Source organism: Lagopus muta, chromosome 21, assembly GCF_023343835.1.
Source record: "Lagopus muta isolate bLagMut1 chromosome 21, bLagMut1 primary, whole genome shotgun sequence".
Classification (NCBI taxonomy): domain Eukaryota; kingdom Metazoa; phylum Chordata; class Aves; order Galliformes; family Phasianidae; genus Lagopus; species Lagopus muta.
This window is the reverse complement of record NC_064453.1, coordinates 5,691,810-5,714,953: the sequence shown is the minus strand read 5'-3', so window position 1 is coordinate 5,714,953 and position 23,144 is coordinate 5,691,810. Positions and strand designations below refer to the sequence as shown.

At 51.2% G+C, this 23,144-nt stretch overlaps 1 protein-coding gene across 10 annotated transcripts in view; it reads left to right on the top strand.

Moving 5' to 3' along the window:
* DISP3 (dispatched RND transporter family member 3) overlaps positions 1-23,144 on the top strand; it is a 116,776-nt gene that overhangs the window by 80,115 nt on the left and 13,517 nt on the right. For 9 of the 10 annotated variants that reach the window (XM_048967603.1, XM_048967602.1, XM_048967608.1 and 6 more), the window contains 7 exons: positions 16,443-17,379; positions 18,243-18,462; positions 19,753-19,889; positions 20,006-20,140; positions 20,369-20,529; positions 20,736-20,875; positions 21,629-21,774. In XM_048967603.1, coding sequence (XP_048823560.1) covers positions 16,443-17,379; positions 18,243-18,462; positions 19,753-19,889; positions 20,006-20,140; positions 20,369-20,529; positions 20,736-20,875; positions 21,629-21,774 — 1,876 coding nt within the window. Of the gene's footprint in view, positions 1-2,932; positions 4,298-16,442; positions 17,380-18,242; positions 18,463-19,752; positions 19,890-20,005; positions 20,141-20,368; positions 20,530-20,735; positions 20,876-21,628; positions 21,775-23,144 lie in introns of those variants that run through there. The other variant, XM_048967609.1, reaches the window with a different exon arrangement.

Sequence of the window (23,144 nt, the reverse complement as noted above, 5' to 3'; positions counted from 1 at the left end):
CACTGAGATATTGGAAAGTGCGTGGAGTGCTTGAAAGGGGTGGGAGCTGCTGGGCTGTGGGTGCTGATAAAATGCTCAGAGATGGGAGGAGGATGAGGTGGAGGCTGCGGCCCCTCGGACACATCCTTGGCATCCCGAGCTGCTTGTGCTGCTGTGCACAGACACAGCAGTGTGCAGCTTAGCAGCTCATGCAGCTACGGGGATCGCATCCCCTGTTGGGGTTTCATGTGATGTGCGGGCAAATTCCTTTAAATGGGCTGAGTGCCCTCGTGGCGGTTTGAGGAGAGACTGTGCTTATGTGGGATGAGGAGCTGTGCCTTGGGGAAGGAGGGCTGCTGCGATTCCAATGGCAGAATAAACAGAGCCGTGGTGCCCACACAGCCACACGTGCACACACGGAGCTGCTGCCAGAAAAGCTCAGGGTTTTGGTTTTTTTTTATCGTTGTTGTTTTGTTTTCTTAAACAGTTTCAAAGGAAAACGTGGGTGAGTTCTTGAAATGAGTTCTCTATCCTCACCGGTAGAACTTTGCTCAGGGGACCCTTCTCCCTGCCCAGCCACCTTGTGAAGTGTTGATAAAGATATTATCCGCAGCATCAGCTTCCTTTGATTGCTCTTTTCAGCTGTGTGTCTGGATGGAAACCTAGCAACACAATAACCGTATTGAAGGGAGACGTTTCAATAGCTGCACTTCTTTTATCACGTTGGGTGCATCTTCAGAGGTTGGCGTCATCCGGTCGGTTTCTTTACCCCTTTGGAGCCTGAGAGTTTGATGGGGCCCCGAGCCTGGAATAAAACAGACATGAGCTACTGAAAGAGACAACAAAGGTGGAATAGAAATGCGTAATATAATAAAACATCCATCCCCCTTTTCTTCCCCTGCCCCTGCGAGCACCTGCTGTGTTCTCATGGGATGCACTCTGCTAGGGAGGGAGGGTACCCATGTCACAGCAGAGGGATTCTCAAGGAGAAAGCAGCCGTTGTGTTTGTAGCCACTTCACCTTGGTACACGTGGGGGAATCTAAAGGACAGGCAGCCCAGAGCAATGTGCAGCACAGTGCAGTGTGTGAGAACCAGGCTGGCCTTTGGGAAGCAGCCTTGTTCCAACCACCCGCTGTGAGGAAGATTATGACTCAGTGTTTGAAATGTACAGGGCCAAATTCATCCTTGGGTTAAAAAGCTGAAAGTCCCTGCCTCTACATTTAGCACCATTCTGGTGTTGTCAGCTATGCTGACAGATGGATGCCCTTGTCGTGCCGGCTGCCTCCGTGCAGCATTGGAGTGAGGCACCATCACAGGGAGCCGGAGTGACAGCACCTGGCTGCCCTGCCATCAGCTTGGGAAGTAGGAAAGGTTTCTTTTCTGAAGGAGCAGCGATGCATTGGTACGGGCAGAGCAGAAGGGTGGGAGTTCATCCTTGGAGGTGCTCAGGGAGCGTGGAGAGGTGGCACTGAGGGATGTGGTGAGTGGGGGTGGTGTGGGGTTGGCCCTGGGGATCCCAGTGGTCTTTTCCAACCTTAATGATAAGCAGGAAATGGAAATGAGGGATTTCACGCTGGTGAAAATCTCGTAGTTTTCAAATGTTTGGGAGCAAACCTTTGCTAGGTGCCAACATTTCTCTAAATACCCACTGTTTCCATGGCTGCTTCTCCCAAGATCTTCTGCCTGTTACATGTTAATGAATTAAACATCACAGGCACCTTTGTCAGGGCAAAAGAAAAAGTGCTTCTGCTCCAAGACAACTTTGAGAGTTCCGTCTCTGTCATTTCTGCACTGTCAACGAGAAGTGTTTGCTGTTCAGGGGCAGCTGAGATGTGTGTGTGGAACTGTATGGAGTGCAGTGAGATCTGGCGTGGCACTGCAGGAGGGTACGATGCCCACTCTGTGTCCCCAAAAAGCACAGCATGTCTGAGAACCTCTCGTGATGCCGGCGCTCTGGGATAAGTGCTGCTTGTGCAGGGTTTGCCTGTTGGGTCCAAGTGCTTAGTGAGTAAGCTTGACTGAAGCTGGAAAGGGATCGGAGTTCGTACCTCGACGTACGGAAAATCTGGATAAGCTGTGATTGTGAATTCTGAAGTTTGAGCAGGTCCTGCTGCACGGGCTCTGGGCGATGTCACTGCCATCTCTGCGTACCAAATCCCAGCACAGCTCTCTTTAGCACACAGTATTTAGCATACAGTTGGTTTAATCCTCTAATCTTACCCAGCACTGACATAAACGAGGACTGAACAGATTAGTTCATTTGAAAAAATCAGGCCCTGTTGTATCTCTCTGTGGCACTGTGTGGAGAGGTGGCTTATTTCTCTGTGCCACTGCATTTCCAGGAGGTGTGGGGTCACCGTCCATGGAGGTGTTCAGTGTGGAGATGTGGCACTGAGGGATGTGGGCACTGGGCACGCTGGGGTTGTGCTGGATGATCTTAGAGGACTTTTCCAACCTTCATGATTCTCCATAAGGTCAGTGGTGCAAGTTTACCTGCTGTTGGTTGGGGTGGCAGCAGCAGGGTGGGCTGGGGCTTGGGGCAGTGGGAGTGCCAGGGCTGGCACAGCACAGCAGTGCTGCTACCCCTTGGTGACAAGCAGCCTGCTCGTTCCTTGCACTGTCACAGAGACCTGGATGTGCTTCCCTCCACTCACCGCTCTGTCTGCAGGGCAGCACAGCCCTGAGATGGTGTGCATCTCTGTGAGTGCATGGCCAGGGGCTGGGATTGCACTTCCAGACCTCGTGATGAAGCCCAACGATGAAAGATGAGTTTTCAGCTCTCCCTCACATCTCCCCTGTGATGCCACAGAACAGGCCATCTCTTTAAGTGATGGATTTCGCACAGATTTACTCAAGTTCATTCATCTTGATGCAGCTCTAGCAGGGTGAATTCTGTCTGAGTTGTGGCCTTACTGATGTCTTTTCTAAGGGCTGGATCCTGCCTCATTCCTTGCAGAGCACCTGATCTCATGAATAGCTGCACTGCATTCGGGGAGGCTGTTAAGGAGTGCTGTGGTGCCTGTGACTCAGACTAATGTAAGTCAATTTAAAGGACAGATGAAGCGCAGTGTGAGTATGGATTGCCGTGTCTGGCCTCTAATGAATAATTCAGGGACGGCGTAAGAGTTAAGAGCTTCATCCAGCTGTAGGTGAAGTCAGCTCCCCGCTGACCCCAGCTCATAATACATCTCAGTTTGTGGTTAGCTGGCTTTAACCAGTCCACCCCCAGCCTGGTTCAGCACCCAGCAGAACATCACTTGGGGTGCTGCTGCCCATCACGATGCCATAGCTGTCTTCTGCAGCCCCAGGACAGATGTTTTCTGAGACCTCAGTGCTGCCTCTGAGTCCTGCTTCTGTAGTATTGAAAAACAGGAAAGATTCATCACTGGAGCATTAAAAACACAGATACTGAAAAAAAGTTTGGCAAGGCATGTTGCAAAGATGTAATAGATGTGAGATAGGGCTGGGGTGATAGGACAAGGGGAAATGGAACAGGACAAGGAGAAATGGTTTCAAACTAGAAGAGGGGAGATTTAGACTGGATAGAGGGAACCAGTTTTTTGTAATGAGTGGTGAGGCACTGCACAGAGTGCCCAGAGAGGATGTGCAGGCACCCAAGGTCAGGGGATGGGGCTGTGAGCACTGATGCAGCTGTGGGTGTCCCTGCTCAGTGCAGGGTTGGACCTGATGGCCTTTAGGGTCCCTTCCAACTCCAACTGTGGTTCTGTGATGCTCTCCTTTTCCAAGAACTTGGGTTTTGCTACAGCTGGATCTTCACGCTTCTCTTTGGGTCTCTTTGTGCCTGCTCTGCCATGGCTGCTGCAAGCTGCCTCCGCGGGGGGGTTGGACTGCCTGCCCAGATGGCTGCAGCCTTCAGCACCTGACCCTTTTTTCCTGTTTTGAGTTCTCTCTGCTTGCTGGGAGAACGGTTTGGGGAACAAGGCTGGGATGCTTTCCCTGCCATCTGCCTCAAGGCAGCAGGCTGCAAGCTGGCACAGTTAATTCCCCATCTTTGCCAAGCTCTGTTAATAGAGAACGGCTCCTCCTGAATAGAAGGCAGTTCTGGTTACATAAATAGCAGAGGAGGGGGAGAGGCCAATGTGTCTGTGGGGGGTGAAAGACATACTGGCAGTCGTCTGGTTTTTTATCTGCCGCTGATCTTGACTGTTGGCTTCTATATATGGGAGAATAAGAGGTGAGCACCATTTACTTTGTGCCCGGACTTCAGGCTGGGGATGTTAGCGCTTCAGTGGCTGTGATCTCACTCCCTCTGTGTGCATGTGATCCCGGGATCTGCCTGCTGGGATGGCCGTGTGGGTGAGCTGGAAAGATGCATGGAAGAAAAGGATCTGGGGGTGGTGGTTGCTGACAGGCAGCTGAACGTGAGCCAGCAGTGTGCCCAGGTAGCCAGGGGGGCCAGCAGCATCCTGCCCTGTGGTTGGGCACCGGCACAGCTGCCCAGGGAGGTGGGGGAGTCACTGTATGGAGGTCCCATAGAGATGTGGTATTGAGGGATGTAGTCAGCAGGCACGGTGGGGTGGGTTGGGGCTGGACCCAATAGCAGAGAAGGAAGTTTGCGTGTCAGCATAACTGACCTCTGCTGGGTGTGAAGTCCTTTATGCATGGTGGTACAGAACGTGGGAGGCACTGGGGAATCTGGCTGTTACAGCAGTGGTCTGGGAGGAATTGGGTCCTGTTTTCGCGCAGCCAGAAATGATTTTGAGCAGATCTGGAAGGTCACAGCAGTAAAAATGGCTCTGAGTTTTGGACGCTTCATTTCTGGGCACTGGTCTGTGAGTGCTTGCTGGAGCTGTGGGCACCACTGCTGCTCCCCCAGTGGCAGTTAAACAAGGAGCCATTCAGCAACATTGGTTGTGACTTGCCTGGTCTGTATTTAGCTTCTGTTCAAGTCAGCAAAACTTATGGCTCAATTCCAGCAGAACTGGAGCTCGACGGTGCAGCCTTGCTTAATTCGTTGGTAAACTTGCATCTAATCCGCCCTGTTTCCCCAGAGGAATGAGGAGATTGGATCTGATAGGTGTTTGCAAAGGGTTTATGCAGTCTCTGATGAAAGCTGGTATGATGCACAAATGCAAGGCGCTCTTTGCTCCTCGGGGGATGTGCTGTATGTTGACTTGTTTCTCGGCTCTGTTTTGTACCCAGGAGCTGGGAGTGAATTGCTTCTGAGTGCTGTATTAAGGTCTGTGGAAACCATTTATAAAGAAAAAAAAAATTAAAAAAAATCCTAATCCTCTCTGCTGCTTTGGTACTGCTGAACATGCAGCATGCTTGATTCCTCGAATTGAATCGTTTGTCTTTTTGTTCCCCTTTTTAACAAGGCAAATGAATTCCTGCAGAAGATGGGGCTGCAAACTCAGATGGAATATGGCCCAAAATTGCACCATAAGCGTAGCACAGCCCTGCCTCCTGCTCGTAAATCAAATTGGGCAAACTCTATCCCCACATTTCCCCTCCACCTTGCCCTGCACCCTCCCGTCTGCACTCCAACCAGGAGCTCAGGCACCAAGCCTGGCCAGTTTTTATGGCTGAGTTGAAATGGAGAGGCAGACAGGCCCACGAGAGCGTGAAAGTGACTCAATAAAACAGTGGGCTTAAATAAAACAGAGGGTGGTGAGTCTGGACAATACAGACAACAGCTTGTTTTGAAAGCTAAATCTCTTTTGCTGGAAAGCTTGGGCTGCTTCCTGGGGCGTGCAGGGAGCTGCTCGTTCCAGTGCACGCAGCCAGCACTTCCAGGTTCCAAACTGAAGGCCCAAGCGTTGCAAACTGTGGCTTTGCAGGGACCCACTGAGCATTTCTCAGTGCCTTGAACTCTACTGAGTGTCTGATAATTGTGCACAGAGCATGGGTGGAAACACAGCAACACCATAGGGAGCTGTAAAACACCGTCCTGTGACAACGAGGAGCAAGATCCATCTGCAAGTGATATTTCATCCCCTGTGGCACTGCTTAAATTCAAAATGAGCTTCATTCCTGTAAGTCTGCTGCACAGAACCAACTGGTTGGGGGGGTTACCCAGCAGTGATGCAGGGTTCGTAGCACACATTTCTGTGGATGTGAGAGTGACCTTATTTAGATTCCAGTAACAAAGAGCTGCTCTGCAAGTGGCAGAGACAGATTAAGACTGTGATGACATTTCCTTTACAGACCTCTTGCTATTTCTTGCGTTCTCTCTTCTCTCATATAGCAATGCGTTGTAGATTCCTTCTGGATCCAAATCTTGCACGCATGAGGCCAAACCATTCTGTGTGTGCACCACCTGCCTACATCCCCACCAGCTCTGCTCTGCATTTCCATTCCTCTGACTCATCTGGGAAACGGCTGCAGTGAGTTTGCTCCCTTCCTCAGCCAACTGGGTCTGCTTTCCAAAGGGCCACCTGCAGTTCCACTCCAGCATGGGGCAGCAGAGCTGAGTCCCTGAAGATCACAAGAACAGACTGTGGTTGACTGTGTGTGCCAGAAGGCTTTGGGACAAGGCATATCACAAAGGGATTCAGTTGGGTTTCAGCTCTCGATATACAAGCCCTTCAGAAGCAGGTGATGTGACTTGCAGCAGGAAAGCTAGAAAAATCTGTTGTCAAGCCATAAATCCCCCCTGTGTTTTTGTTTCAGTGCTGGAACTGCAGGAGTTGGTCCTGCAGTTAGCACAAGGAACATCTCAGCTTGTGGATGAGAGGTGTGGGATGCGTTAAGGGATGGGGAGCCATCACCTAAAACACTCAGATCATTTGCTGGGTGGCAGTTTCTTGGTAGCCTTTGGGCTGCATGGTTTCCTTGCACAATCCTGAGCTCCTGCAGCTCACATGGCTGGTGTTCCCTCAGCTCTTATTCCCTCAGCTCCTGATGGCAGAGAGGGAATAGGGGTGTGGGCTGGATCTGCCTCTTGCTGAACTGTGCTAGAAATAGTGACATTTCTGTGAGTCTGTGCTGGGAGGGAGAAGGGGCAGTGCTGCTCTCAGGTCTGTGGCAGTGGCCTCCATCTGCATCCTGTAGGCATGGCTTTGCTGGCGGCAGTATTTCCCTCCATTGCTCAGGGACTAACAGCTCTTTGTTATGGCTCCTGCCTGCGTTAGGAAGCATCCTGGATTCTCCCTGAGATTAATGTGTCATTAAAGCCTGTTTGCTTATTCCGAGAGCTGGCCCCTTCCTCTGCTAACAGTCTGCAGGACTGTGCTCACTGAGCTGTGGTAGCATTTAATGTGAGTTTCTGCATGGATGCTGCAGCTGGCAGCAAGCTTTAAGCCCTTTGTACTGGCAGGGGATCTGCTGCCTTGCTGCTCAGGCACAGAGGCATCCCCTCTCATCTCCCTTCAGGAAGTTTTCCCACTGTTCTGAAAACCTCGTGTTCACCCAGGTCCTGCCTGGGAGCCAGCAGCTGCAGCACTCAAAGCCTTTCCAGTCTGTGGGTTTTACATTTCCACTTCCAGATTCCAATTGTCCTGAGAAGATGCAAAAGCGGTGCTAATTAATCTAATTCCAGAAGCAGTGGGTTTCCATGGGAGGAGAGCAGCAAGCTGCATACGCTTCAGGGAGAGAGAAGAGGGGGAGTAAGAAAGATGTATGGCTGCTGAGGTCCAACCTTCTGGGCTGCTGAGAGCCCCCTACAGCAACTTGGTGAGCCCCTGCTATGCAGGACTGACATTTCCATGGGTGACAGTAGAGCAGGGTTTGCTGCAGTTACTTCCACCCAGCTTGTCAGGATGAAGTGTCACCAAAAACCCAGCCCCAGACGTTGGCAGAAGTAAGGGGCTGTGTCTCTTAGCTCAACTCAGTGCACAGAGCTGCGATGGTCTGTGTATGGCAATGGGAATGTCTTTGTTCCTTCACTCAGGGGGCAATGAGGCCCTGGCACTGCTGCCCAGAGAGCTGTGGGTGCCCCATCCCTGGAGGTGCCCATGGCCATGCATGGGGCCCCGGGCAGCCTGAGCTGGTGGGGGGCAGCCAGCCCACAGGGTTGGAACCGGGTGATCTTTAAGGTTCCTTCCAAGCCCAGCCAATCTGTGATTCTGCGATTGCTCATCCGTCTTTCTTGCTGGTATGTGGAAGGCTGTGCTGAAGAACCAAATTGACTGAAAAGCCATGGGTGCTGTGCGCCCACCACAGATGGTAGTCCTTACAGCCTCCCTGGTGTGAATCTGGAAGTTCTTGAGGTCAATAATCGTGAGACTGAGAATACAAGACCTTGAGTTTTGTCATTGTGAGGCATTGCAGCCCATCTGGGTGGCACACATGTGCAGTGGGACCTTCAGCCCGTATCTCCTCTTCCTAGAAGACCACAGCATGGAGGGGAACATTCCTTGCAATATCTTCTTTTAAACTCAGTTGTGCTGTTTATGTTGGAGTGAAATAAGTGGAAGTGAATTGGCTGTTCTGTGGTTGGCAAGAAGGACTGGAAGAGACCATTGAGATCACAAGCCAACCCACCGTGCCCACTGACCACATCCCTCAGTGGCACGCCTTCATGGTTCTTGAGCACCTCTGGGGACAGTGACCCCACCACCTCTCTGGGCAGCTGTGCCATGTGTCCCCACTTCTTCTGAGAAGAAAGAGTTCCTAATATCTGACTTGAACTTCCCCTGGTGCAACTTAAGGCCATCACCTCTTGTCCAGTCAGTGTTACCCAAGAGAAGAGACCAACACGCCATAGGTTTGCATTTCCAAGTTACCTTTTGTTCTGCTGTCCCACTCAGCACACACGGTGAGAAGGAAACTGCCCTCCTCCTCTTCAGGAATGGACTAGCAGCTTATGAGGATGCTCTGGAGAGGGGTCTTTGGGAGGGGACATTGGGGTTAGTCCAGGAGCACAGTGAGCACACTATTGCTGGGGGCTGCAGATGGAGCAGAGCGCACAGCCAGCCCTTGTCTTCGTGCTTCCTCCTGCTGCAGGGAGCAGCTGTGGGGGGTAGGGTTGGAGCTGGGGGCCATGCAGCTGAGCACAGAGCAGTGCCAGTGCCCACGGTGATGTAAGCTGGAGAGCCTGAGCATGGGCTGGAATAATGAGTGCCTGACAGGGGCTGGCAGCAGTGTGGGAAGCTTAAGAAGAACAGCATGCAGGCTTTGGGTGTTGCAGTTTATTCCAGAGGATTGGAACCTTGTAGATGCTCTCTGGGGCCTAGGAATCGTGGAAGCATTACGGTTGGAAAAGATCACTGAGATCATCCAGTCCAGCCAACCAACCCATCCCCACCATGCTCACTATCCCTGTTCTGCACTGCCAAAGACTGAGTGATGCTCCCTGACAAGCACACAAGGCTCTGCTTGTGGCAGCCATCTGTATTTAATGATCTGTAGAGGCTTTGTTCCCAGCACAGGTGTTCAGTGGTAGACACAGGAGCGTGGGAATCCATACACCTTTAACGAGGTGCTGAGCACGGGCTGCTTCTCAAGCAATCCAGGGTGCTTTGAAGTCTGAGTCAGGACACCCAAAGGCACTCAGCTGGCCAGAAAGCAGCCCTTGGCTCAGCAGCAGCAGGTGGCTGGGGCTCTGACAGCATCCAAGTCATTTCTGCTCCAGGTAGGGAAGTCACTGCTGAATTGCACTGGTCTCAGTTTGCTCAGTGCCTGTGTGTGCCACGTGCCTGGTGACAGCAGGGCCTTATTGTTAACACAGGCGAGGAGCTCAGGTGGTAAACACAACACAGGGCTGCAAGGCATGTTTCCTGAGGTTGTAAGCAAGGAGGTGTCTGCCAGCAGCCACAGTCGTTAGTTGCAATAAGCACGAGCAAATTATTTTCTCAGGGCATGCATTTCCTTCATGTGTGTTAGTCAAGCTCTTGTGTTGGTTTACCTCTGGGGCAACAAATGCAAGCAAACCCCAGTGACCTCTTTCTGTAAATAGTGCCAGCATGGCAGTGCTTTGGAACGAGCATTTTGGGGAGCTGTGGGTGTCCTTTTTTGGAGTCCTTTGGAAAATGTCACCGAGGGATGTGGTCAGTGGGCAGGGTGGGGGTGGGCTGGGTTGGATTTGGGGGTGTGAGAGGTGTTTTCTGACTGTAATGATTCCTACAATCTCAGAAAGCAACCAAGATGTTGCTTTTGCTGCACACTGCTGTGTGGATCACACCTTTTCAACCACTCTCTCTCCTTTTTCTCCATATGCTGACATTGCATTCCCTTTTTCCAGCCCATCCTTTGTTTTCGTGGCTGTTCCAGAGGTAAAAGGAGCTGGAGGAGTTGATGTCTGTGCCATCTCTGTCACTCACAGGCATTCCCAGGGTGTCCCAAGTACGGGCTGGCAGGGCAGCGGTTAACACAGCTTCATGAAATGGGCTCATGGCAGAGGTTGGATGTCTTTATCCAGCACTGAGGTTATGTTGCACAGTTACGCTTGATGCTTCCGCTCAAATTATGCTTGCAGAACAAAGTGTGGAGTTTGCAGTTTGTTGCACATCTGTGCCGTTCTGCGCTCTCTAAGAAATTGGGTATCTTGTTGTTTCAAACATACAAATGTCTCTTCTTTTTCTCTTTTATCCTCCTGATCTCCCCAGCACCTGCACCTGCCAGATGGGTGCTGCACCACCCCCTCCTCAGAGATGGCTGGGTTCAGCTCTGTGTGTTCAGCCTTCAGCTACTGTCGGGAGAGGCAGCGCTGAAAAAGCTCATGAGGAAATTAATAATTGTGCCTCTGAGCAACCAGGCTGGAGCAGCGTGCAGGAAATGAGGCGTGAGACCTCACGCTGCACAATGAGGAGAGAACAAGGCAGCGAATGGCTGCTGGGCTGGGGAAGCATCATCCATTGCATGCACTGGCAGAGGTCAGAGCCCCCGTGTTTGGGTGCTGGGCTTGGAAGAAAAACTGCACTGCAAAGCGTTTGCAGAAGGGGAGCAAATTAAGGATGCTGTGTCAGCCCTGATTTTGGCATTTCCTGACTGGTGAGTGCTTGACTTTGCAGCTAATCTTTCCTCACTGTTTTTGGCTTGTAATTATGAGTAGGCCTAATCAGTGCTCGCCAGGCACCTGGAGCAGCAGGCAGGTGCTGTCAGGAGAGCTCAGTGGCACAGGTCAATGGAACCCACTGCTTCCTTCCTCTGCCAGGTGCTTTTCTGGGCCACAGTGAGAGCCTCTGTGAGGGCACAGATAGTTAGCAGCCAGAAAGGGGCACTGTGTGAGTTAGTGCTGATTTCCTGCACAAAGCTGAGGGGCTCTGCCAGTCCTCCACCCTCCGTACAGCCCCATCTTTTACCTTGTCTCCTATGGAAAACTGCAGAGAGTAGAGCTGTGTGTAGATATATAAAATCATGCTGTTGAACTTATTTTTTCTTCCCCATCGTTACACTGCAATCCCAGCAGCACTGTTGGGTCCTGATGTCGTTCTGATCTGCAAAGTGCTGAGGTCAGGCAGTGGTTTTGTGCATCTTCTAAAAGAGGGAAGGGAAAATGCAAAGGGCCCAGAAAGAAAAGAGATGAAAACCTTGTCACTGCATTGTGTTGTGCAGCTGGAAAAGATCTGTTTGGTTAATAATGGAGGAGGCAGCCCAGGCAGCAGTGGAACCAATATCTTTTAGTATCGTGTGCATCTCCAGGCTTGTATCACACTGAGACCGGCTCTGAGCTGTGTCCTCAGGCTGAATTAAGCTGCTGTTTGCAGGGGAGTTCCAGGAGATTCAGGGTCAGGAGCCCAGTGTGAGATGTCCTGAGCCTGCTTTGCTTTTCTGGGAGTGCAGCACCTCTGTAAGTCAGACCTCCAATTAGGGGGCCAGAAGTTGCACCTCGTACCTCCTGCTGCCTCATTTTTTGCACTTATGAAAGGCAGCAAGACTTGTGTGTGTTGGCAGAGGGCACTGCAGCACTCGGTCACAGCTGTGTTGATAAAGGGAGAGCAGGGACCCGAGACAGCCCTTCTTTGTTGTTTGTGTAACCAGTGCTTCCCCAGCAGTCTTGTGGACACAGGCACAGTGGAAAACTCTGGGTCCTGAGTCTCAGCGTTGCTGCAGAGCACTGCTTTGGAGTGGATGTACATTAATGATGCCCTGCAGCCACTTTGCGTGGCCAGAGCTCAGCGCTGCATCCTTCAGCATGACGGGGCCTGGGAGGCTCTTTGTCCATCCCTGCTGTCGAATGCACATCATTAGAGATGCGGCTTTTTTCCAGCAGCTGGATGCTCTTAGGATGATTTTGCAAGCACAAAGCCCGTTTCTCTTCTTCCTAGAGGAACTTTACGTTGCTCATAAAGGGGCCGAAAGCTGCCTTTGGTAGGAACTCTGCGAGTTTTCAGGAATACAAATAGGATCACAGAGCTGCTGGCTGTGCTGCGAAAGCTTTGCCCACGGGAGAAACAAATGTGAAGTTTAATTATTTTGTCGATAGGAATCTCCCATATTACAGAAATTGTCTTCCCTCCCCTTCTAGCCTTGTGCTTTCTTTCCTTTTTTTCTCTCTCGCTCGCTGATGCACAGGGCTTCTTTTTTCCTCTAAGAAGGAACAACTGAGTAATTGAAATGGAACACTGGTGAGGATTTTTTAATCTGAAAGTTGGCATTAATTAGTCAGGTCGGATGTAATTAGCTTCCTCATCTGTCACTGCCTCTCCCTGGCTTGTCAATGACTTTCTTCTATCCTGGAATTTATCAGAAAGAAAGAATTATCATGGGTGGTTTGCCTGGTTGGGGTGCAAGCGAGTGACAGCACCCTCAGGGCTGATGGAGTTTGAGCTGGATTCCCCCATCTGCAGGCAGTTGCCAAATTCTTGCTAATCTTAGCCCTCCCAGGTTTGGGTTTGTCCCTTCTGTCTTGCTATCTGCCAGGCTCACAGGAGACGTCGTTATTTCAACCCTGTGCTCCATAGCCCTGCAGTGTTTTAAAAGCTTCATTCATTACTCCAGTCAGACTGGGAGGTTGCAGCAAGGCATGAGGGATGCCTTGGTTAAATTGCTGAACAGGGAGTGCAGAGATGGAGGTGTTAGGATCATAGAGTCATCAGTGTTGGAAAAGACCTCTCAGATCATCCAGTCCAACCGTCCACCTGCAGCCAGTGCTGCCTGCTAGCCACGTCCCTCTCATCCTTGGTTCATCCATGACAGCCATCCCCTGGGCTGTGCAGGGCTGATGCCCAGTGTTCAGGCTGAGAGTGGAGCTCAGGTCTGGTGTGAGGTGGCCTCTGTGCTCCTTTGGGCAGCAGAGCCCATTGCTACTGAAAAAAATAGCTCTGACAAAGAGACCTTCTTTATCTTCTGTCTGGTCCACAGTGCTGCCATGGCCATGAAGAGGCAGAGCAAGTTGTCAGCTGGATCCTGGCGTTGTTGGCCCCTTCTATAAAGCTGTGGGTGTGCCAGTGGAAGGTGTGAGTCTCTTCATGGCCACGTTTCTCTTTTCTGCAATGGCTTTTCTGAGCCCACATCTTCAGGCTTTGTGGCATCTGGGCTGCGTGCTGACACTGCCTGTCAGTCCCAGCCCAGAGGGCTCAGTGTGAACGGTGGTTGTGTTTTCATGTTATCATTTTGGATTTCAGTGAAGCTTTCCAATACTGTTTCTCATAATATCCTTCTGGACAAAATGTCCAGCATACAGCCAAACAAAAATGCAATGTGACGGGTGAGCAATTGGCTGATGGGTTGGGCCCAAAGGGCTGTAGTAAATGGAGTTACATCAGACTTGGCCAGTCACTAGTGGAGAACCCCAGGCTACAATGGAGCTGTCCCTAACATGGCTTTGTGGGGTTCTGCCCCATCTGCCTTCAATGGCATGAACTTGGGAAGCTGAACATGCCACATAGGGGCAGTGGGGGGTCTCCAGTTAACATTTACAGGAGGTTTGGCTGCTTGTTCTGCGGGGTCCTGCCTGCTTTTGGAGCAGTTATGTGACCCTTTGCTTAGGAATGGGCAGGGGGAAGTCCAACAAATCTCAGTGCCTACCCCAGGAGGCTGTCAGGGCCTCTGCTCTGAAGAAAGAGCTTCTGGGAGCATTCTTACCCTCTTTTCCTTCCAACCCAAAAGTAAATCAGAGCTTTAGTTGGAGCTGCAGGATTAGGTGCACAAATCCTGAAAGTGAAAAAGTAATTGGGCCGTGCTTCAGCGTTGGCCATCCCTGGGTAGTATGGGAGGTGGGGGAGGGAAACGAGGCCAGCCCCAAGTAAAATTCGAGCACAGAAAATGCATTTCACTCCTTCTGGCCGATTTCAGGGTTTATCTCCCCTGCCGATTCCATTTGCAGTGTGTTGGGTTGCAGAAGCTTTCATCCTGACCCAGGCAGGATCTGACGAAGGCGGTAGAACCAGACGAGTCCCAGGGGCAATGCTAAGTGGGCTGTGTCTGGCTTTGCAGCCAAATCATGCGGTAAACTCTTTTGAAGGGAGTTCAGAGCTGTGCTGGAACCAGGGCAGGATGCACACAGATGCACACAGAGCAAGGCTGTCCACTTCAGGGTAGCACAGCCTTCTGCCAGGAGCACGGCGTGAGCCCTCCACAGCCCTGACTCAGATCTGATGTGAGTGCAGACAATCCTGGGGCTTTTCCAGCATCTGATGCACTGGGGTTTGCATCAGAATTTGTACAAAGATTTTAGATAGGGTGTAGCATGCTGTGGCCTTTGTGTGTTGGGGGTGCCTACCTGGCATAAGAGTGAGTGGGGTGAGCCAGAAGATATACCTAAGGTCTGATCCTCTTCCTTTAATTGAAGATTTAGATTGTGGTTAAAAAAGACAATGGCATGATACTGCTTCTGGTGGCTCATTACTGCCTCAGTCTCCCTTGCTTCCCTTTCTTGTCACATGCAGGCTCTTTTGTTCCAGGATTACAATCTTCTCCCTCCTTCTCCTCAGTAGCTCAATAAATGGGAAATTATTATGGCCCTTTACCTCTCTTTCTTTCTAAAAAGACAATAAATGTGCTTAATCAGGTCTTGCAGCGACTCCCTTCTCTTGAAGGGGAGCCCAGGGTTGCGAGAGGAAGGGCAGCTGGGTGCAGTGGAAGTCACTGTGTTGTGAGGCGATTCCAGCTGCAGATTAAAGCCACTGGTGGGCACTGGTGCTTCCCTCAGTGTGGGTAGGAGCACGGATGCTGAGCTCAAAGGTTCTCCATGGGCTGGCAGTGCTGTCCTACAGATGCTATCCAGAGCAGAATAAATCCTGCAGCTGTTCTGCAAAGCCATAGGCTTCCTCCAGGCTGCCCTCAGTCAGGGATCACTGTGACTCTTGCTTCTTTGCACATCCCTCTTCTGCCTGGGAGGATTTCTGTTGCCTTGCTTTTCCTGAGGACTCAGAGTTAAGGGGAGCTGGCAATTCATCTGCCTGCAGATAGAAATCCTGTTTAATAGAAACACTGGCAAGGAGTAAAGCTCTTAAATTGCTTCTGGCCTGTGTGTAAATTGCTCGCAGCTTTCAGAGCGGAGCGAAGAATTGAATGTGTTCATCCAGGAGAGGGCTGAGGGCTTTGTAGGAAGGCATGGCACTGTGCTGGCTGTTGTTCTTGGGGACCACCGCTGTGCCCTGGAGGTCTTGGGAACATGGAGATGTGGCACTGAAGGATGTGGTGGGGTGGGTTGGGGTCAGACTTGGTGATCTTAGAGCTCTTTTCTAGTCTTAATGATTGTATGATTTTATAATGGAGCCCAGAACCAGCCAGCTTCCTTCTGGCTGGAAAGAGCAAGGAAAGGCATGAGGGAAGGCTAAGAGTTCAGCAAAGGGAGCACTTCCCAGTTTGAGTCCTTTTCTATCCTGCCCAAGTGCAAGCTATTCCAGGAAGGAGTTTCTTGCTCGCTCCCTGGGGGCTGCGTCTGCTTTTGCAATCTGGATGTTCTGTACCACTTCATTAACAACAGCCAGAAACAGTAGAGGGCTGAGATTTCCCTTGGAGATCCTTGCCTGACCCCAGGGTCGTTCAGCCTTTCCCTTTCCTGCTCTGCTGAATGGGGCTCCGGTAGGGTCACAGACAGCTCTGTGGGATCAGTCTGTGCTGACATCCACGTCTGCAGGCACAAGTTTGTGAGCTTCCTATGTGTGTACAGTGCATGCTTTGTGGGAAATGCAGCTATGAATACCTGGGGGAAAGTCTATTGTCTGTTTTAATGAGAAGACATAAAGTCTCTTGTGTTTTCATCTAGTAGCTTGAGCTGTTCCTGAGCATGAGAACCAGGTTCTCTAATTAATTAACACACTGTGAAGCCCCTGGCATCACTATGCTGGTGTCCCTGGAGCCACGCAGAGCCCCTCAGAGCCCCACAGGGCCCTGTGACTGTTGTTTGAACTCCTCCTGCTCCAGTTCCTCTGTTAAATGAACCATGAGGTGCTCCATGAGCAGCTGCTCTTTTAATGGTTATGATGAATCTGCGTGATCCAAAAGGACTCATGTGGTATTGTCAAGGGTGCAGGGTTGGGAGAGCCCCAGCTCTGTTGCTGAGACCCTTTGGTGATCCTCTGCACCCACATCTGGGCCTGATAACCCCACAGCTGGGCCTGGTGACCCAATTGCAGGAGCACTGCTGACCTCTTCTCTCCCCTTCTCGCAGGTGCTGGACATGGACACAGAGGATGACCCCTTGTTGCAGGACGCCTGGCTGGATGAGGAGGACGAAGAGGTTGCCTTCAGCTCAAGGAAGAGGCGGGAGGGTGCTCTGTTGTGTGGCAAAAGCTCCTGCAAGGTCAGGCCTCTGCGTGTCACGCTGCCAGTCAGTGGCTTCTGGAATATCGTAGGCTGGATATTTACCAACCCATACTGCGCTGGCTTCATCCTTTTCCTGGGCTGTGCCATCCCTGCTGTGCTCGCTGTTGTCATGTTCCTCCACTACCCAGCGCTGGACATTGATATCTCCTACAACGCCTTTGAGATCCGTAACCACGAGTCCTCGCAGCGCTTCGACGCGCTCGCCTTGGCCCTCAAGTCCCAGTTTGGGTCGTGGGGGAGGAACCGCCGTGACCTGGCTGACTTCACCTCCGAAACCCTGCAGAGGCTCATCTTTGAGCAGCTCCAACAGCTGCACCTCAACGCTTCCCACCTGCAGGTCAGCACACGGGCCAAGCGCAGTGCCCCGCAGGGCAGGACTCGCTCCCTTGAGCCCCGTGCCCATCCACACCCAGGCAACGAGACGTCCCGTGTCACGAGGGGAGCCCCACGCTGGGACTACTCCAACACTTACATCAGTGCCAACACGCAGGCGCACGCGCATTGGCGCATTGAGCTCATCTTTCTGGCCCGGGGGGACTCTGAGAACAACATCTTCACCACGGAGCGCCTGGTTACCATCCATGAGGTTGAACGTAAGATCATGGATCACCCTCGCTTCCGGGAGTTCTGCTGGAAGCCCCACGAGGTCCTGAAGGACCTGCCCTTGGGCTCCTACTCCTACTGTTCCCCTCCCAGCTCCCTCATGACTTACTTCTTTCCCACGGAGAGAGGAGGGAAGATTTACTACGATGGTATGGGACAAGACCTTGCTGATATCCAAGGTGAGCTGAGTGCTGTGGGCCAGGGCTGGTGAGGTCAGGGCATGCATAGAGTCATGAAATCGTAAAGGTTGAAAAAGACCACTAAGATCATCCAGTACAACCATCAGCCCATCCACACCATGCCCACTAAACTGTGTCACACAGACCCCAGTAGGCGAGCGACAAGGCTGAGTGAAGGGGAATCATACATTGTACAGTTGCCTTCCAGTCCTTCTCTCACGTGAAAAATTGGAAGAGTATCAGGCCTTGGACAGACAATAGGGATGAGCTTCCCTGCACTGCGGAACAGAAGAAAGGTCTGTGGGCTGCTCTGCAGCGTGAAAGGCAGCTTGTGAGTCACCAGCTGTCTGTAAGGAGAAGAGGAGGAAGGCCCTACCTCCTCCTCCCAGCTCCGTACCTGCAGGATGCCCCTCCAGCAGAGCAGAGGTGGTGAGGAGGTGAATCATAAGAAGGCCGTGGGTGTGATGAGGCTGTGGGATGGAGCATCCATCTGTCTCCCCAGCACAGGATGTAGCTGGTAACTGTCCAGGAGCCATGCTGGGAGCAGGGAAAGGCTGAGCTCCATCTGCTCCAGCGTGAGTAATAGTTCTGTTACCAGAACAGGAAAGAGCCTGGTTCTGAGTTTTTCTGGCATGAACTCAAGGGACCTTGGGTTCTGGAGGCAGAACTGGCTTGCTCTGGTTTTCATGATGTTCTTAAAGAAATGGAGTCTGTTCCTTATGTCTTAACTCCCTGATCTTTTCTTTCATGTGCAGTTAATCGTATTACCATAGTCAGTGACTACAGTCCAACCTCCCTTTGTTAGCCCCCGTGCCTTGCAAAGCTCAGCAGGACCTAACATGAGTGGTGCTTTTCTCCTGCAGGGTCCTTGGAGCTGGCCATGACCCACCCCGAGTTCTACTGGTATGTAGATGAGGGTTTGTCTGCTGAGAACAAGAAGAGCTCCCTGCTGCGGAGCGAGATCCTCTTTGGGGCACCACTGCCCAACTATTACTCAGTGGAGGATCGCTGGGAGGAGCAGCGCCACAAGTTCCAGAACTTTGTCGTCACCTACGTGGCCATGCTGGCCAAGCAGTCCACAAGGTGAGGGTGTGTGCAGGCAGGGAGGAGGCAGTGAAGGATAGAGGCTGAAGAAGAGAATGCTTGCTGTGGCACTAAAGGGGGGGTTGGAGGAAGGAGTAAAAACGTCTTCAAAGTTGGGCTCTGGCACAGTGCTGTGAGTGGAAGTGAGGAGCAGAAAACCATTTACACGCTTTCCTTCAGTGCCACTTCCTACTGCAGCAGCATGTCAGGGACATCAGAGATGGTGACAGCAAGGCAAAGATTGAATCTAGTGCCTGCCTTTGTGCTCAGCGTCTGTCTGATGTGGGGTCTGTTTGCTCCCATCTCACAAATTCAATTCCACTGACTCCAGCAGAGCTTCTACTCTGTGTTCCTGCTCTAAATTTGGCCTCAGCTGGTGTGATGCAAGGAGTGAAACAGCCCTTAGTCAAGACATCAACCTGTGGGCAAAATCTGTTTCAGGAAATGCAGACATATTTCACCACCTGGTCTGCAGGGACCATGTTCAAGAGAGTTTTGCTCTGTGCTTGTGGAAGAGAAAGAGTAAACCAGAGGTCAAAGAAAAAGGGTAGACCAGTATCCAGAGAGCTGGGGGAAGGCACTGCAGCTTTTCAGTCTCCAGCTCTCTACTGCTCTGAATCTCAATAGTTCCCAGAGTGAAGGGACACTGATCTTCAAAAGCAGAGTGAAATGCTGCCAGCTCTTGTTAGCCCTGAAAGCATCTGCAGTGTTCTCAGCAATGGGCTGGCACTGAGGCTGCAGCCAGTAGAAGCCAAAATGGAATTGGGGCTGAGGCTCAGATTCCCAGTTGTCTCCTATGATGCAGTGCTGTGGCACTCCTGCTTAAATTGTCTTGGATTACTTCCGCTCAGAGTCTGCTTCCAGAAGCAGAGGCTGCTAAATCATATGGTTCCTGATGAGCTCTAACTCTGCCTGCATCCGCTGGTTATTACCTTTGTGCTTAACATAAAAAGCAATGATTAGGATTCTAGATGGAATCAGCTTTGGAAGCTTCAGAAGCTGTTTGCTGACAGCAGGAAGTCTATTAGTGCCACAGACCCACCATACTCCGGAAGAATTCTAAAAATATTGGACCTGCTTTTATTTTTCTCCCTTCTTGTGTGTGAATTTCATCTCCAGCAGCAAGCTAGTCCAACCTGCTCTCACTGCTCTGAGCAGTTTATAGAGTTCGTGGGAGCAGTGACGTCATTTGGCCCCGGGGGAGATGATGTGCTTTGTTAAATCCCCTCACTCTGCTCCCTTTGCACTCAACTCTGCCTAATCTTCGTCCTTTCCACTTTCCCACCCTAGCAAAGTCCAGGTGCTGTATGGAGGGACGGATTTGTTTGACTATGAAGTGAGGAGGACATTCAACAACGACATGTTGCTGGCCTTCATCAGCAGTAGCTGCATAGCTGTCCTGGTTTACATCCTTACCTCCTGCTCAGGTAGGCTCAGAGCCCAGTGTGCCCCATCAGTGCCCCAGCAGGGCAGGTGGGAGGTGACTGTTCTCCCTGGGAGTGGCCATCACTGGTGTTTTTTCCATCTTGCTTTCCTCCTGCAGTGTTCCTGTCATTCTTTGGCATCGCCAGTATTGGACTGAGCTGTCTGGTGGCTCTGTTCCTGTACCACGTCGTTTTTGGGATCCAGTACTTGGGCATACTCAATGGTGTGGCTGCCTTTGTCATTGTGGGGATTGGTAAGCATGTTCTTGTTCAGATCTACCTGCACTGCCTTGCCATAACTTCTGCATGCAGAAGAGAGGAAGGTATTGGAGACAAATGTAGGTGAAATTTTCAAGCCTGTTGCCTCTATTATCTGTAAGTGGGGGATTTTCAGATCAGAAGCTCAGGGGAAATGAGGATCTCAGCATGTGTCCCTGTAGCATGAGCAAAGTACCGAACTCTCCCTCCTTTCTTTTCCCTAGGGGTTGATGATGTCTTTGTGTTCATCAACACCTACCGCCAAGCCACCCACCTCAAAGACCTGCGGCTGCGCATGATCCACACAATCCAGACAGCAGGGAAGGCCACCTTCTTCACTTCCCTGACCACAGCTGCAGCTTATGCTGCCAACATCTTCTCTCAGGTATGCTGCAGTTGTGGGACTGGGGGCTTTCTATTCCTGTCACAGGCCCTAAAAGAGAAGGAAGCTGCCAGGCTCTGACTCAGCTTCGTACCAAGTTTGCTGACTATGACTAAGATCAGCATGAGCTATTTTCAGGTTCCTCCAGATATCTTTTTGTCTCTCTGCATCTCCCTCCCTGATCCCAATTCTCTGTTCTCTTTATGTAGATCCCAGCTGTGCATGATTTTGGACTCTTCATGTCGCTGATTGTGTCCTGCTGCTGGGTGGCTGTGCTCTTTACCATGCCAGCTGCTCTCGGAATATGGACTCTTTATGTGTCCCCACTAGAGAGCTCCTGCCAAACCAGGTGAGCCCTGAGTTTTGTGAGTGGGAAGTTGTTGGGGAGCACATGATCAAGACAGCATGCAAATCCTTACCCAATCCTGTCATTCTCATTCTCCTTGACTTCCCCATTCGCTGATAGTCTCTATAACATAAAAGAAGTTCAACCCTTAAAGATGAGAACAAAAATTAAAGGATCAGGTCCCACTTTCATTTCCCTTGGGGTAAGCACACATGCCACTTCAGGGGCAGACTCAGCAATGTCAGTCATTTCTCTTTCTTGAATCTCATGGAGAATGGGAGCCATCTGTGTCCTCAGAGCAGAGTCTCATCCCTGAGCTGTGGACGCACAAGCCCAGCACGGCAGGCAGACCAGAGTTGCTCTTGCCTGCGAGCACAAGCAGTGCATGCAGATTCCTGTTTGGAAGTCAGCACGTTTCCCTTCCCTTGCTCTTTAGCAGTGCAGATGACCTGGCCTGATTTAATTCATTAGCAGGGAGATGAACTGCTGAAATTTCCATCACTCAGCACCCAGCGTGTGTGGCTCAGCTCTGTTTATTCAGCCCTGACTGCTGCTGCTTTGCCATAGCAGCTCAGCCCCTGACCTCTCAGCACTTAGCAATGGAAATAGAACACAGCATTGCCTCTTGTTGCCTTTCCAAGTAATTGGAGCAGGCTGCTGCTGTTTTCCTTCTTGCTGAAGGAGACCAGTGGTAACTGTTTGCAGGGTACCTGACTCAAAGCTCACGCCTTTGCGTCCTTCCCTTTCCCAACCCAGCTGCAGTCAGAAGTGCACCAAGAAGAGTGCTTTGCACCTGGCTGAGGATCTCTTCGTTGCCTCAGAGGGCACCTCCAGAGCAGGCCGAGAGACGCTGCCCTACCTCGATGATGACATCCCACTGCTCAGTGTGGAGGAGGAGCCTGGTATGTGCCTGTTGCGTAGTGCCATCAGGGTGAGCACGCTGACCTTTTTGTCCTGGAGCTTTTCTGGATTGTTCCTCAGTTTCCTTACTTTTAAGCAGGAGGTGGTGCTGTCACAGAAGGTTGTAGGGTCTGCATTCTCTTGTGGCTGCAAGCTGCCTTGAGATCTGCAGCAGCTGTGGATGCATGGCTTGCTCACTGCTTTGCTAAACCTCTTGGGTCTAACATGAATTGTATTTTCTGTCTGGAATTACTAATTGCCAAATGGATGTAGCCAGGAAACATCTAATCCCTAGCACCAGGACAGCTCACCTTCAAGTACAGGATATTTTCCCCTCTTCCCTACTGCCCAGAGCATTGCATTTGAGAAGCAGGCAAAGAATGCTATTCTCAGGCATCACCTCCTCAGAGCACCTTCTCCCTATGGCAAGGAAAGGGCAATGACTTGCCTGGACAACACAGGCAATCTGAAAAAAAGCCTAGAAATGCCATATCACTTGTTAGCAGGAGATGTTCCTTCTAGCTCTGATTGAAGATAAAGGTGCTTACAGGATCATGCTCTCTTAAAACTCGTTAGGATCTCTTCCTTTTAAAACCTGTGATGGAAGTGGTGCGGGCAGTGAGCAGCTTTCACACCTAGCAGCAAGCTGGAACTGGAGCCCATCAGTCCCATGGCAGTGCACAGACCCTCTCCCTGTAGATCTGAACTGTGCTTTGGCTCTGCATGGCAAGAGCTGTCTCCTTAGTATGCCAGGGACATGTGCAATGGTAATGTATGGAAATCACCCCTTCTGAGCAAACAGCTGAATGCTTCTCTCCAGGGCCCCTGGGCATCAGGTTACTCATGAAGTAACAGAGCAGCTTGCTGGTGACCAGGCATGGTTTGTGTGTCAGCTGTGCAGCACAGCAGGCAGTCCTTGACCCCCTTACAGCAAATGAGTGTTTGTCACCTGCAGGGAAGGGGCAGTTCCTCAGGCATCCCTCAGCTGGAGTGAAGGGATCGTGCAGGAGCCTGGCTCTGCAGTCAGGCAGAGGTGAGCTGTGTGTAATCAGCTCCAAGATACACTCAGTAGAACAGAGGGACAAACTCTGCTTGAGCTCACAGAGAGAAGCTCACAGTGTCCCTGTAGCCATGCACAGTGTTAGTGGGATCTGGCAGAGGAAGAGCAGCCTGAAGCATGGCTTTGGAATGAGCTGTGCATTAGTATTGTAGCTGTCACATGGCAATGACTTGCCAGAGATGTTTCCAATGACATCCTGGGCGAGTCTCTGCCTGTGTCTCATCCCATCACCTTAGCACTGGGTCATACAGCTCATCACAGAAGGAGATGTTGTGAAAGTGAGCAGGAAGCAATGAGAAACATTCATGACAC